Source organism: Vicia villosa, linkage group LG2, assembly GCF_029867415.1.
Source record: "Vicia villosa cultivar HV-30 ecotype Madison, WI linkage group LG2, Vvil1.0, whole genome shotgun sequence".
In the NCBI taxonomy this organism is placed as follows: domain Eukaryota; kingdom Viridiplantae; phylum Streptophyta; class Magnoliopsida; order Fabales; family Fabaceae; genus Vicia; species Vicia villosa.
The window spans coordinates 155,558,143-155,574,628 of NC_081181.1; the positions used below are offsets into that span (position 1 = coordinate 155,558,143).

Here is a 16,486-nt window from a genome sequence, read left to right on the forward strand (position 1 = left end):
ACGTTTCATAAACTCCTCCCATGTGAAAGCTCCTTAGTTTCATAAGGTATACATGTGATATTTTCTTGCCCCAAACTACTCATTTATGATAATAGTACACCGGACACATTCATTTTCATTATTCATCCAAAATAGTAAATCGAGTTGGATCTTGATCCGAGACTATAGAAGATGATATGCAAGTTGGCTAATGTTTTGAATTGGAACTAGTGTGTATAGAGTGTAAAAACATTAGATATTGGAATAAAAGTTGTATATCAGGTTTGAGTGAGATATTTTATAGTTATTATAGTGAAATCAAAATCATGAAAATAAGAGTTCAAGTTTTAGCTTTTAATTTTAAAAAACTATTTATTAATTTTAAAAAACAGTTTAAAATAAAATAAAAATAAACATATTTGATAATCTTAATTTTAAAAACTACTAGTATTTTAAATTTGCACAATATTATAAATTTACCATTGTATCACTTTTCATTATGTTTTCTCTTCTCGTTTTCTAAGACTAAAAACATCTAAAATTTATTTTAGTTTTCAAAACTCTTATTACATGTTTGATTTAGCTTTTAGAAGAGTCCAAAATAATTTTAAAGATACATAATTCATTTTGAAATGATTTTATGTTTGATTTTTTTAAAATAAAATTAATTTTACTTTTAAAATCGATTTTACTTGAATGTAGAATTTATAGTTTCTAGTTTAAATGTCTCTTACCAATTAAGAGAAGTTATCAATGTCTCTTCAACTTCTCTCTCACCTCTTTCTCTTTTTCTTACTTTTACTCTCCCAATCACACCCTTAAGACCCTCTAAGAAAGGACTTCTATCAACCTTAATCTCTTTAATTGTCTATTACAACTCTTTATCAAATCAAATAGATGTCTCTTCCATGTAAATTGATTGACACGTTAAAAGGAAAAAGTTTGGTTTTACTTATGCAAAATCAAAATATAAGAAGTTCACTTTCTGAATCCTTTAATTATGGTAAAGATGCATTAATTCAACAACTCTGAGTTTTTTATGGACAATCCCTCGATAAAATCTCTATATATCAACTAACAACCCATGCGAGTAATTTCCTCCCCAACATCACCCTCCCAATATTCAAATGGACAACCCCACAATATTTGCATCCATCACACGAAAACCAAATTAAAATATCACAGTCTTACAAAAGTTCAATTCAAGGCCTAATTTTGAATTTGTCTCTAAATTAATGTCAAAAGCTTTATCCACATCATTCAAATCCCCAATGTTTATTCCATCTTAAAAACACCATACAAGAAGAAAAATCTTGCAATTATATCTAATTTTATGAATAAGAGGGTGTGATACACGAACATAAAGGAGCGGCTTCAACAGGTCTGTTGTTGCACTAAAGTGGATTACAACCTCAATGTTTGGCCATAAATAAACTCAATCCACAAAAAAAATGAATATGTCACCTCACCCCACACAATAGTGGTGATCGGTATACCATATTTAAAGTGTCCAAGAAACTATTATGATCATAAGCAAAGAATCATCTCCAAGTCTTTTTCTTAATACCCTGTTGACACTATGTATAATGGCTTCAACACCAATGGATACCCCAACCCACATTAAAAGTCTTTGAGATATCTTACCACATATTTACTGACATATTTCATAATAGTAGTGGATATACGACACCTTAAAATATAACCTATATTGCAATAGGATGTATCCCATCATCATGTTTTAATAACAACGTTAACAGAGTAAAAACTACAAACTTTACCAAACACACAAGACATTTTCCTCTTAGTCATAAGTTAACCAGTGGAGTGATTGTACATAAAAGATCTCTTGCCACAAAAAAATCTTCATTACACACTGCGTTTAATATATGTTGGGGTTGTTAACCATCTTTACCACACAATAATATCTCTGAGAGAAATTATTTAATGTATTTGAAAATAATGTTAACTTCAATCACAAATGGTACTTATGATGGTCGATATAGAGAAAGATGGTCGTCATAAGTGTTTGTTTTCTAAAATTAACATAGGATAAGGATAATAGTGTTATATTTAGGGCTGAAAATGAATCGAGTCGAGCCGAACTCGCCTTAGCTCAGTTCGACTCGTTAAGAATTGCCCGAGTTCAAGTTCATGACGAAATTTTTTCAGCTCAAACTCAACTCATTAAAAATTGGTCGAGTTCGAGTTCATCACAAACTTTTTTTAGCTCAAACTCGACTTGTTAGAAGTTCGCGAACATCTCGGTTCAACTTATTAGGTTTATCTTGTTAGATTCAACTCGCTTATTTAACGGACTGAAAAATAATTTTTTAAAGTGTATTTTTTTATATATATATTTGACATTTTAAATTAATATTTTTTTAAATAACAAATATAGAAATAAAATAAAAGTTATAAGATTGAAATTTATACGATCGATGTTAATTTTATTTGTATAATTATTTGTAGTAATATTTTTGCTCACTTAAGACAATATAATCTATCTCATATATAATCGAATTGACTCATGAATCTAACGAGTCGAACTATGTATAGTTCAAGTTCAACTCATTCAGTTAACGAACTTAGTTTTTAGCTCATATTCAACTCATTTGGTTCATGAACCTAGTTCAACGATTTAATTTTCAAATTAAATTTCAAACTATTTTCGAGTTAGTTTGGTTCATTTCCAGCCCTAGTTATATCATACTAGTACATCATTTCGTTTTCCATACAAAATAACTAACAGGAAGTACAATTAATTAAATAAATAAATAAGTTATATATTGAAAATTAAAAAATATTCATTTTTTATTTTATTTTTGCAAATGAGTAAATAGAGGAAGCATTTACTCATATTACTGAAGTCTGTGTTAAGTAGTTTACATATTTTTTTCATGTCTTTTTACAGGGCTCCGATGCAGATATGCAAATAAATCACTAGAATTCAAAGTAATTTTTTATGGGGTGAGTGAAAGACAAGAAGAAGATTCATTGGGCAAGGTGGGACATTGTTTGTCTTCCTTTCGAGAAGGGCGGTTTATGCTTGAAATTGGCAGAAGAGTTCAATGTGTCCTTACCGTTAAAATGGAGGTGGAGAATGTTTCAAGGAGTTGATTCTTTGTGGAAAAAGATGTTGAGGGTTAGATACGGGAACATGAATCTAATGGTATTACATGGGTTTTCTGATTTACCGTGCAGGTTAGCTTCAATATGGTGGAAAGACGTTTTGAGGTTGGAAAAAAGGCACAAAGAGGGAAAATTTGTGTTAGGAAAAGGAAATTTAAATTTCTTGTGGCAGGTTAATTGGAACCGGAAGTCTAATTTTAGAACTGATTTTCATGACTTTTAGTCTCTGTCGATTTTAAAGGATGAGGTGGTGGAGGGCGTGGGGAAATGAGTTATTAATTCTTGTACTTTGAGTAATTTGGGTGTTAGTGCTATTGAAAATTCGGTGAGTTAGAATTGGTTGCAGGAATTGAAGATAATCTTGAGTATTGTATCTCCGGATCGTGCTAAGGAGGATGCAGTGATTTGGAAACCGAGTTGGGAGGAAGGATTTTCGGTAAGGTCTTGCTATGAGTTTCTCACAGAAAGTCAACTTAAATCTATTTATGTTCCATAAAGGGAGAAGACAATGGGGTTGGTTTGGAAAGTATCAATTTTGTACAAATTTAAAGATTTTGCTCTGAGAGAATTGATTAGTAGACTTTCTACTAAAATTCTCCTTTTGTTAGAGGTATTTTTCTACACTTTATAATATTTGTTGTGTTTTTTTATAAGGATAGAGAGGAATCTCTAGATCATGTTCTCTTTTCTTGTGATATTACAAAGGAAGTTTAAAGGTTAATTTCGGTTTGGATTGGAGTGTAATTGGGTAAGGAACCCATTATTCGGAAGAGTTTTCTTCAAGCTTTTGATAGTTTTAGAAGAAAAAAAGTGTAGAAGATTTAATTTGGATAACGGTTTGTTGAAGCATTTGAATTAAGAGGAATGCGGTGGTGTTGAGGAATGAGAGGTAGAATGTTTCAGATATTGTTTGGAGCATAAAGGAGGTGCTAGAGTGGAAATTGTATTTTCACGGTGAAATATAATTTCTACGAGTTTTGCAAAAAATTTTTGCATTATTTAAATAAAGTTTCATTTGATATGTAATTTTTCTTCTCTTTGGATTTATCTCGGTTTTATAATTGGGATTGAGTACTCTAGTGTTTTTTTGCTTAAAAAAAATACCAGTAATATGTTATTGAAAATTGGTCCAAATTAAAATTATTTTGATTCTTTACCGTGCTTATTTACAACAAATTATGTTTCAAATCAAAGGGTCAAAAGAGCATTGATAACCAATAACCAACTAGAACCAATAACCAACTAGAACCAATAACCAACTAGAACCAATAACCAACTAGAATATTTTAATACACATCTTCTATTCATCCGTTATAAATTGTAGATTTGAGCGGCATCTCCACTTTTAGGCTTTTAGCCCCCAATCCATACCACACTGTACCATACAACATCGCAGAGTACTAATGTATGATGTAGTATCTCACAAAACAAACAAAATGGCAAAAAGAAAAACCACCACCACCAACAACAACAACCACCGAACAAAAGAATCAAAATCACACACACTCCCTTCATCACCATCCCACTCATTCTCATCTTCTTCTTCCTCAGATTTCGAATTCACCATCTCAATCTCACCTCGCAAATCCTCCAACAACCTCTGTCCCGCAGATGAACTCTTCTACAAAGGCCAACTCCTACCTCTCCATCTCTCCCCTCGCATCTCCATGGTCCGTACTCTTCTCCTCTCTTCCTCCTCCACCTCCTCCGCCACCTCCTCCTCCACCGCTCCTCGTGACTCCACCGGTAGCACCAACTCAAACGATTCCACCTCTTCTTTCATCAGCGACCTCGCTCTTTTCCCTGACTCCTGTGATTCCTCTCGTCCAAGTTCAGTCACAGAAGACGATGAACTCAAACGCCTCCATCATATCAACAACAACAACAACAGATCCAGCTCTCAGTTGAAGAAACCCAACAAGTATTTCTCTCTGTCAAGATTCTCCTCCGTTTTTCGTAGAGAAACCGTCGTTAAAACCAGAGAACGAGTAACCGTAACCGAAACCGAAACCGCCGCTAGTAATATTATTAACAACTCTAACTCTTCAGTGAAACGAATGAGTGTTACTGCCAAAGAGGTTATTCGAAAATACTTCAAGAAAGTGAAACCATTATACGAGAAACTCTCTCAAAAACAACAACCAACGGAAGAACTTACAACTACAACTACAAACACAAATACAGCGTTAACGGTTATGTCACTGTTAACAAAAACCGAGAGATCTGAGAAGGACATGAAGAAAGACAACGTTAGTATGTTATCTCATTCGTTTTCTGGGAATTTAAGGTATCCAAGAAAGAGAAACTTCGTGTCGAGTTGTCCTTCTTCAATGAGATCTTCACCAAGTCATTCCGGTGTTCTTTCATCAAAAGGTGTTGTTCTTCGTGATTCTTCTTCCATGGAAGAGTTGCAAAGTGCTATTCAAGGTGCTATTACTCATTGCAAAAACTCTTTAATCACAAATCATTAAACTGTGATTAGTAGTAATAACCAAATTAATCTTATCTAATCTTTGTATTTTGTTTTATTATAACAACGTTAGTGTTTCTTGATCTATGTTTTTTGTTGTCATTAACCAAAAGTGATGTTCATGTTCAAAAAAAGGAGAATCTTTTTTTATTGTAGAATCTGACGTGGCATTGAATTTGCATGTGACTGAGTATTTAAATTTGGAACGTGTTTTGGATTCTTAGTTGGGAAAGTGGAAAGTCTTTTTTCTGACTGTTTTTAATTGTACTATTTGATATCAAAATATTTATATAGTAGTTGTAATAAGTGTGACGTTGATGTAGTACTGTAATGGTAGTAATTGCTCTGCAATACAAAAATGGCAGTATATGAATTGGAGTTTTCTGTGAATTATTAGGGTGTGGATTCTCTGACTTTGTGGAGGGAAATGCACCCTAACTTTCTCTCTATCTCTCTCTAACAACACAATCTCTCTCATCTTATTTCCCTCCTTTTTTTAATCTATTTCTCACTTCTCTCTCATGAAAATTGACTAAAGTTAGGGAAAGTTAGAAGCTAGGAAGTTAGAGGATCTGCTCCCGAATTATTATGGTTCCTTCCACCATATGTAACGTTACAATGAGATTGTGGAGATTTTATATGAATAATGATGATGATTATTAAATAAGAGAAATGGACTTGTTAGTAGATGTATAAATGCAAGTAGTACTATTATCTGAAAATGCATGTGCATAATAGATTGACATGGACGTTGTATTCAAGTTAATTAAATGTGCATTTATTGTATAGTTTTTGAGATATGTAGTGGGAAAATTCGTGTATGCTTCCTTCTTATGTCGGTGGCTTGTTTCTTTGAATTTCCATATTACCTAGGTTAGTTTTTGGTGCAAGATGCTACAAGGAGTAATGTGTTGTAGTAACTCGACTTAGATATTTTTGTATTTTCTCTATGCATTTTGTTTTATGCTGATAATGTTGACTTTCAATGAATTATTTTAATTGATTTGTGTTGATATTGAATGTAATGTAAATTGATAACATAAATGTCGGTTAAATAATGAATTTAAATTTAAAAAATAATTTAGGAGACAAAACTTAGCTGGCAAAATGGGATTGAGATGTTGGACATATTTGTTTTGTCTGTAATTTTTTATTGGACGGGTCAAAATTTTAGGTTCTCAACCTCTAATATATTTATCATGCTCAGTTTTATTTTTTTTGAACTTTTGCGAGTACAAACATTTATATAAAATTTAGGACCGCACTCTCAACTATGTATGTCCCCGTTTCGTTTTTTGCAAACTTCTACTAAACGGTCATTCCTGTTTGCCATCTCTATTAATAATTCTCTTAGGCCTACTGGTGGGTTAACTGCAACTAAGGAAATTAGACCTCTAGCTCAGATCACAAAACTTCTTATGATGATTAATTACAAATTTGTTAGCATGTGTATTGGGATGGGTGAAAATTATGATAAATTTAATATGGACGATTAAGCGATTAAATATGCAAATTTAAATATTATGATTTGATAAATTTGACTATCCAATGAGAACTAATTAAATAGAAATAATCGAAAGCCTCGTATCAAGAGATTTCAAGCAATATCAACATTAAGAGCAACACATGGCAAAAGCTTGTAGAAAATGAGTAATATCCTAATTTAGTAATTAAGTGAACATATGTAAAGCAAAGAGGATTTTCCATAAAAGCACAAGGCTATAACACACACACTAAAATTATTTTTCAAAATGATTTACCAAAAGAAAATACTTTGAAAAATATTTGGAAGTTATTTCAAATTAATTGGGAGCAGTTAAATAAGCCATGGGTAAATTCTTGACTTTTCTAATTGATTGGTTCATATGCCCAACCGATTAGAAATGCACAAACTTAAGGTCCAAGCTAGTTTAAATGGGTCTTGATTATGTGCAGCGCCAAGATATCTTAACCTTCCATTTTGCTAGCTTACAAACGTATTTTTGCATCATCTAATCGATTAGGAACGTGCTCTAATTAATTAGGAACTTGCTCTAATCAATTAACTAACAGTAAATTGCATTAAATACAAATTCCTTTTAAGCCAACCTCATGGCTATAAATAGAGGTCTCATTTTTCGTTTCAAATCATCCAAAATCATAATTTGACACTTTCATCTCTCACTCTCTCTATAAAGTTTTATTTAACTTTCTCTCACTAAATGTTTTAGCCAAATGCCTTTGGGAGTCAGGACATATCTGTAATTTTAGAAAAGGTAGAATTGAAAATTCACCAAGAATTTTTTTTGCATACACCTTGGTGGAATACTGCCCATTTAGGGATTTATTTGGGTTATAAGCTCATCCTATAAAAAACTTATATTTGGGAATTGTGTGATCACTGATCAGTCCTAGGTTTGGTTAAAGATTATCCACTGTTAAAATCTTCATAGGTTTTGGTCAGCCTGGTTAAAACCAATATAGTTTGAAGCTCAGTTCGGTATTAAAAGCTTTATAGGTTCAAGATCAGCCCGGTTAAATTCTCACAGGTTTTTGGTTAGCCCGGCTAAAACCAAAGTGTTGAGCTCAAATTTTTTGAAACTTGAAAGCTAACCGCTCCAAGGTTTGTGTTCGCGGAAAGAAGATTAACCGCTTTAATTCTTCGTTGGGAAGGAAGATTAGCCATTTCACTCTTAGCAATATATTGAAGAAAATACGCAAACACTCACATTCATCGTCTTATATTATTTAGTTGAAGATCAACCATCATTTCTTTGTATAAGGGGGTTCGTGAGTCTTTCCTACTAAAATCTTTCAACTATTATTGAAACTCTCAAGATCAATTCTTGGGAAAAGGAGTAGATCCTTTTTGATTTGACTGAACCTCTATAATTCTTGGTGTTCGTCTTCTTCCCTTAACTCTTTGAATTCCACAATTTATTTTTGGCAAAATATCCTTTTTGGTCCCGTAAGTTTATCTCGAGGTCCATTTTGATCCCTTAAGTTTAAAAAGTTCCAAATTGTTCCTTTAATTGTTCAAAAAGGTTCACATTGATCCTTTCTATCGAATAGAGTGAAACAGGCGTTAGATTTATCCTATGTGGCAGGTGATGTGGATTCTTTTATATGTTCTTCTTCTTCTTCTTTGTTTTCCAATCCCATATGCTTAAATTTGCTTTCATTTTCTTCTTCGTTCTAAAATCCCCAAATATAAGGGTTTATAATTTCCAGTGTTCATTCAAGGGTAAAATTGATCATGAAAAATGAAGTCATCGTCATCAATGAATTCTGGGCAATGTACATACGAATCCAATGTGAAGAGCGGTGGTGGATTGGACGTGAATTTGCGATGGAAACCTAAATGTGGTTGTGGAGACATGGCTACTCTTCGAAGAGCTTCTACTGTCACGAACTTTAAGAGACAATTTTGGGGTTGTCGTCATTATAAGGTAAAAACAAAATTAATTAGTTTGTTGAATTGTTTTTGTTCTGATTGGGATGCAATGTGAAATACACAGTGTAACGACCGTTTTTCTTTTAATTAATTATGTTATTGTGCTATTTATGTGTTAATTATGTGATTATTTGGTTTTGTGTTATTTTATTGGGAATTATTAGTAAATAACATGAGTTAGTAAGTCTATTAGTTATTGGGCCCAAGATAGAATTAGTAATTGAGAGGTGCTAATTAGAGTCCATTAACAACATGACAAGTTAGTAAGGGTTTAACAAAACAAGGGAATTGGGGAAAATAGAAATTAGAAGCTCATTTGGAGAAAGAAGAGAAAGAGAGAAAAGAAGAGAAGAAGCTAGGTCAAGGTTCTCAATTGAAGATAGAGTTGTCTTCAATCCAAACCCAAGGTAAGGGTGAGATTCTTTCATGATAAGGGAGTGTATGATGAGGGTGGAACTCTCTCTCTCTCTCTCTCTCTCTCTCTCTCTCTCTCTCTCTCTCTCTCTCTATCTCTCTCTCTCTCTCTCTCTCTCTCTCTCTCTCTCTCTCTCTATCTATCTATCTATCTATCTCCATCTCTCTCTCTCTCTCTCATGGGCTTTAATTTGTGTTCATAGCGTTTGATTTGTAAAAATTAGGGTTGATTAACTCAAATTTTTAAAGTTATAATTTTTGTGATTAAGCTGTGAAGTTGTAATATTAGAATGTAAATTTGATTAATATAATAGAATTCAAATTTCTATATTTGAGTTGTAGTAGCATTATTAATGTCCTATCATTATCATTTTTACTTTGATCATTGTATACAACACTTCCAAGTGCTTAAAATCCATTTCAAACATTTTTCACGATTTTAGCTTTCAAAAATTATCTCTGAAATTGAAAATGTAAACAAGGGAAATTAGTGTATTCAATCCTCCTTATAGACTCTGACTACCATATTCAACCATCAATTGATATGAAGAGTTGGTCTTTTGATTTAGGTCTAACAACTTCAAAAGTTATTAAATATGATGCAAAATGATTCAAAATCCCTCAAAAATAGAACACCCATTTTTGTTGGTGAAAATTACACATATTAAAGGGATTGTTCGTACTTGCATCTTATGTTCGTTCAATTACAATTATGAATTGCCATTAAAAAGAGACCTTTTATCCCTCAAAAGGCCGTTGATGACAAATTTGTAAAGCAATTTCTAAAAAGAAAAATAATTGAAGTCATCTAGTGATTAACCGATAAATTTTTCTGACAAAAAATAACATTATTATGTATATTCTAGATGATTCATACCATGACATGTTAGATTGAAATCAAACATAAAAGTCACATTTTTACCTCTACCAAAACACTCCTAACTAATTAATTTTCTTTCTATCGTTATCAAGACAATTAGCGTTCATTTCAGTTTAACATCGTCCTGAAGTGGAAATATCCCTCAAGTTTTATTTCACCTTTTTTATATATAATTTCAAAACTAACACTAAGATATATTTTTTCAAAGAAAGAGCAATCTCAAACTTTTGAGTCTTCGTGTAAGAAGTTAAAGTTAGTTTGAGTTATGTCGTAAAATTTTTAAACGGTCTTAATTTAATAGTAAATTATTTAATTGTAAATTAAATGTGAAATATATGTATGGAGATTCTTTTAGTCAGTGTAATTATAAAAAGGTGAATTCTTATTTACCCTTTCAAAAAAGTAGAGTAATTTTACCCATCTGAGTTGTCAATCATTAAAACACTTATGTGTTAATTATGTTTGAATTATTATTAATAAATTAACTTTTAAATAATTATAAATTTATCCCAAAATCATTAATGATATCTTTACGTCTACTTCTAGGCAGCTACAATTTTACTTTTCGATGCTGCCTGTTGCTTCCTATTCCATTAATTTATTCTTATCATTGATTTTTTTAACTAATATGTGAAGTGCTTATTCTTCAATTCATTTATTTGTTTATATTAACACGTCCCAAAATAAATTGTTAACATATTTTATTTTAAAATATTATTTAATAAAAACTACTTCATTTATTTTTATTTGAATTTAAATAATTTATAAAATACTATTAATTTATAAATGTACGGTAGTATTATTTTTTATACCGATTTAACATTTTAACTAATGTATGGTAGTATTAATTTATCAAATATATCATATTAACATTTTTATAAATTTATTTTTAAAATATTTCTAAAAATTTGTATGTATTATGACTTTATGAGTGATTTGATTAAATATATGTGTAAAAATATTTTATATGCCTTATTTTATTTAAAATAAATTAATATTAATTAATTATTTTAAATTAATAAAATATGGTTTAAATGTATATTCGGAAGTCCACTGCCACTTTTTCACATTACAATTCACAGATCTTCCACTAAAAAGAATATTTCTTAGCTAATTATTTTTTTCGTCAAAGAACACCGACTAGAATTTTCAATATTGTACCTTCCATATAGTGTAAAATGGACTAAGAAACAAACAAATCCAAAAGTTTCATAAATCGCATCCCCGAAGGTCCACCATCACCTTCCCAAATCATTATTCACAGATTTTTCATTAGAAATGGTCATTCTCAAATGACTTCTTACTTCACTAGAAGAACACCAATTGGAATATTCAATATCGGTCTGTTCACGTCGTGTAAAATGGACTGACAAACAAACAAATTAAAAAAAATTCTTAGATCGGACTTTCAGAGGTCCATCATCTCCTTATCAAATCATAATTCAAAAGTCTACCACTAAAAATGACCTTCTCGATTGACTCTTTCCTTCAGGCACGGATCTAAGTGGTGTCAATTGGGATCAAGTGACCCCACTTAATTTTTATTTTTAATACTAATAATAATTATTTTTGGTATATTAACCCCACAAAAAAGATTTTCATGTCACCACACCATTCATTTACATTAAATTCAAGTCTCTAGAAAACATAAACTGACAGTAAATTTTATTTTTTTCGTTTTATTTTTGTCTTTCTCAAAAGTAAATGGAAGGTAAAAAGGCATGTGAAAGTTTCTTTTTATTAAATCTGCATAGTAGAGTACACTACAAAAGCCTATTTCTTTTATTTCTATTCAATTTTTGTCTTCTTCTTCTACACACTACTTTATTTTTTCCTTCACAAATCTCCTATTTAATTTTCCACAACGACAAATTGGCAAGTCTTTACGCAAGTTCAATCCCGATTGATTTCTTAAATTTGGTAGTTGGTTGGAATATAGTGTATCAAAAGATGTCGTGTTTTTTTATACATTGATATTTTGTTTTGTAATATTTAACTTTTTAAATATACAATATCATTATTTTACGCATAAATATTTATATATTTTTTATAAATATTTATATTATTTGATTTTAATTTTTGTATATAAAAAATTAACTTTGACCCCACTTATTAAAATTTCTGGATCCGTCCCTGCTTTCCTTCACTAGAAGAACATCGGCTAGAATTTTCAATATCAAACCAAACTGTGTAAATTGGACAAAGAAACAAACAAATTTAAAAAAATCATCAATCAGACTCCCAGAGGTCCACCACCACCTTCCAAAATCTCAAATCATATGGTTTCTATTAGAAATGGTCATTCTTAACTGGCTTTTTCCTTCACTAGATGACCACAAACTATAATTTTCAATAGCCGATCGTCTATATCGTACAAAAGGACTAATAAAAGAAAATGCAAAAATTTCATCAATCAGACTTTCAGAGGTCCACAATCACCTTCCTAGATCACAACTCACAAAACTTCCACTAGAAATGGTCATTCTCAACAAACTATTTCCTTCACTGGAAGAACACCGACTATAATATTTGAAATTGGATTGTCCACATCATGTAAAATTAACTAAGAAACAAACAAATCCAAATACTTTTCATATATATTTTTAGTTTTATATAAAAACTCTTTCTCTCTCCTCTATATTTTTTTTTTTTGAGAATAAAAGAAATTTATATTCCTCAAAAACAAGTACAATACAGTCGATCCCATAAGGATCCAGACATGTTTCTCAAAACATACAAACAAAGGCATCTCAAAATACCAAACTACCTACATCAAGCTAGCGCTGGAGCAACCAATTCACATGATTCCTGAGTATTCTATGCAAAGAACTCCTAGTATATATATAAAGATAACGAAAGTAACTATTCTCACCTAAAATTAGAGATCACAACTCTGTCCAGAATAAAATTATATCATTTATTAATCAAATTAACATTAAAAAAGAAATTAATTTTATTAATAAAGAAATACACTATAAAAAGATAAAAGATCACTAGCTCCCTAATTGCTCTGGTATCAGAACAATCAACGAGAAGCTACGGATCAACAATTGGATTTCAATCAATCAAATTATTATATAATTTTTTTTTATTATATAATACTTTCAAGTTCTAATTTATTTTTAAAATATTTTATAATATCTATTTAATTTTATTCAATTAAATGCATGGGAAAAAATTTACATCACTAATATATGAAAAATCATCTTTGATAAGTATAAAAACTATATAAATTATCATCGCTAAAAAAATTTTGCACCACTATTGTATAAAAATAAAAAACTGTATAAATTTGCACCACTATTGTATAAAAATAAAAACTATATAAAACAGAATAAATTTTTTTTTTCACCACCATTGTCTTGAATAATTTTGAATGGAAATGGAAATTCGTGAAAATGAAAAGTTCCAAGAAAAATAAAACAAAATATTTAAGTGCACTTACTAAAGCTATTCATATGAATTTGTGCCTAATTAATGCATCAATTTAGGTTTAGGGGTGAATTTGTAGTTATAAAAACTGCATTGCAATAATTAAAATTTATAAATTTTTGCATAAATTGATGAGTGGCATTATTATAACCAATCCATTTATGACATCTCAAGTGGGTAAAGTTACCCTTTAATTCTTGTTGGGTAACCAAGTAGGCACCTTATAAAAAAGTACCAAACCTTTGTGTTATAAACAGTGTTGCGCCTCAAAAATAGTCTTGCCCCTGTATCTAATACAAATATCTCTATTAATTCAGAGTATATAACTCTCATATGTCACTATTGACTATTTATATTAAAGACATATCTTAGAAATATCTTTTCAAATTTTTATAACTAAACTCACATTGCACGGATGAGAGAATAAACAAAACAAGAAGAAGAAAAAACTTGTACACGGCAAATTGTATAGCTGCAAAAACAAGAGCCGGAGGATGAAAGCCAAACACCATGCAGCCGTCTCATTCATAGTTTTCATCTCCAAATTATAATAAAATTCAATATTTAAACCAACCAATTTACCATTGTTTTCTCATCAAAAACACAAAATCACTAAACATAAACATCAACAGCTATATATGAACTCCTATATATATGTAATGCAAACCCGACCTATCTTCTAGAAATATATTTTCCAAACTCATCAATATGTCATGTGGCTTAAAGTGTTCCAAAGGCCTAAAAATCTGCTGTGGTGTAACATCCATTTTCCTAATTGTAATATTAGTGATCCTACTAGTCTTATTCCTCACTGATTTCAAGCGTAAAGACCCTACAATTACTCTACAATCAGTTAAATTCGGAAGGTTTCTCTTTGATGTTACTCCCATAATTGATCTTAATGCATCATTAGCCATATTGGTTACTGTTGATAACCCTAATCATGGAAGTTTTACATACCAAAACAGCACAGCTTATCTTTACTACCGTGGTAGACACTTAGCTGAAGCTCCATTACATGAAGACACAATTCCAGCTCTTAAATCACATAACATTAGCACTATTTTGAATGTTTATGTGGATGTTACAGAAGTTCCTGATTTGTTGGGTGATTATTTAAGTGGAGTTATTAATTTTACATCAACTACTACTTTAGTAGGTAATGTTAAGATATTGAAGTTCATAAAAATTAAAGCTACAAGCTACTCCAACTGTGAGATTCTTGTGTACACGGGTAACAAAACTGTCCATTCAATCTGCAACATACACCTCAAATTATGAATGTATTTTGATTTTTCTTTATTGTTGTTATTCATTCATATATTTATCTATAGCTAACTAGGAAGTGTTGTTTGTCATTCATTTAATTATTATCATATATTTTTCAAACATATTCTCTATTATGTGTATCTTCTCTTTTGCTTCAAACTATCTCTCGATGATTTCTTCGACTTTTCATCCGATCTTGCCTGAGATCGTCTCTTTTCAAATCTTCAAATTTTGAGTATAACATTATACTTCTACGAAACTACAATTGTTTTATAGATACATTTGGCTGAACTTTATAACCAAACATCGCATACTCTAATGTTTTGCGTTTTATTGTTTGTTTCTTCTTCTGGTACTAGTTGTCGACTACAATCATCTTATCTTATCTAAGAAATTGTTCAATTTTTTTTTCTTCTTTAAATTCAGGGACGACCCAATATATATTGGGGCTCTAGGCAAAATTTTAAATTCAGGACCGACCCAATATATATTTAGGTCATAGGCAAATTTTTAAAAGATATCTAATGCAAAATATTAACATATTATTATTATTATTAGTTAAATTTTAAAATTTAAACTTATGGTGTTGAGTCAACATTTTGCGTATTTATGGTGCTTCAAATATTTTATTAAACGCACTTTTATTCTGAATCTTTTTGCTAATACCTCCCCAAATTAAATTTAAATTGAAAATTAATATATCAAAATCGTACATTCCAACGTCAATTCTCATGTTTTCGGCAACGGTCAATAAAAACTACATTGTAATAGTATTGTATATTAGAATTTAGTATCAGTAAAAAAAGGTAATTTCTCTTTACACTCTTACACATTTTTTCAAGTCCTTTACGAAATTTTAAAATACTTCATGTTTTCAAAGATGCATCTCTGAACATATTTTTTTTTTAAATAGGAAAAACTAGTTGAGAGATGCATCTCCGAACTAATTGATCATATTTAAAGGTCGCGCCAGACCTTCCCTCTTCTTCATTTTTCAGAAAAACAAAAGTTTCTCACTATCTCTCAATCAATTTTCACTATATACTCAAGATTATGTTTTGAAGCTACATTCACGTGTTTCTTACCATTCCCAACTAGTTCTACCTACTGCTGCATTCAACATCAGAGCACACTACACCCTCACCAACACATTTAAGAGTAACTTTATCATTTAACATTGTTTTGAATTTTTAATTAATATATTAGCTCAAACGTACTAGTTTTAATGCATTATATAGCTCAAATAGGATAGTGTACAAGTTTTGATACTCTATTTATATGATTTGGATGACTTTGGTTCGGTTAGGATGAGCTAGGGCAGTTGCAGAAAAGTTTCTGCCATGGAAGTTGAACGGAGCTTTTTTTTCAAAGATGCATATCTGAACTTGGCTATATAAGGTGTTCAAAGATGCATATTCGAACTCTTTGTTGTGTCATAATTTTCTATGTTTTTTCTGAATATGGCAGAAAACCAAACAAA

At 30.7% G+C, this 16,486-nt stretch overlaps 2 protein-coding genes across 2 annotated transcripts; both read left to right on the forward strand.

Annotated features, from left to right (window-relative positions):
- Nucleotides 1-4,432: 4,432 nt before the first annotated feature.
- LOC131652614 (probable membrane-associated kinase regulator 1) lies at nt 4,433-5,968 on the forward strand. The gene has a single exon (XM_058922525.1). The coding sequence runs from the start codon at nt 4,512-4,514 to the stop codon at nt 5,577-5,579; it is 1,068 nt and encodes a 355-aa protein (XP_058778508.1). The 5' UTR covers nt 4,433-4,511; the 3' UTR covers nt 5,580-5,968.
- Nucleotides 5,969-14,445: 8,477 nt separating this feature from the next.
- On the forward strand, nt 14,446-15,018 carry LOC131650403 (uncharacterized). The gene has a single exon (XM_058920115.1). It carries the CDS (start codon nt 14,446-14,448, stop codon nt 15,016-15,018), a length of 573 nt encoding a protein of 190 aa, XP_058776098.1.
- Nucleotides 15,019-16,486: the final 1,468 nt, after the last annotated feature.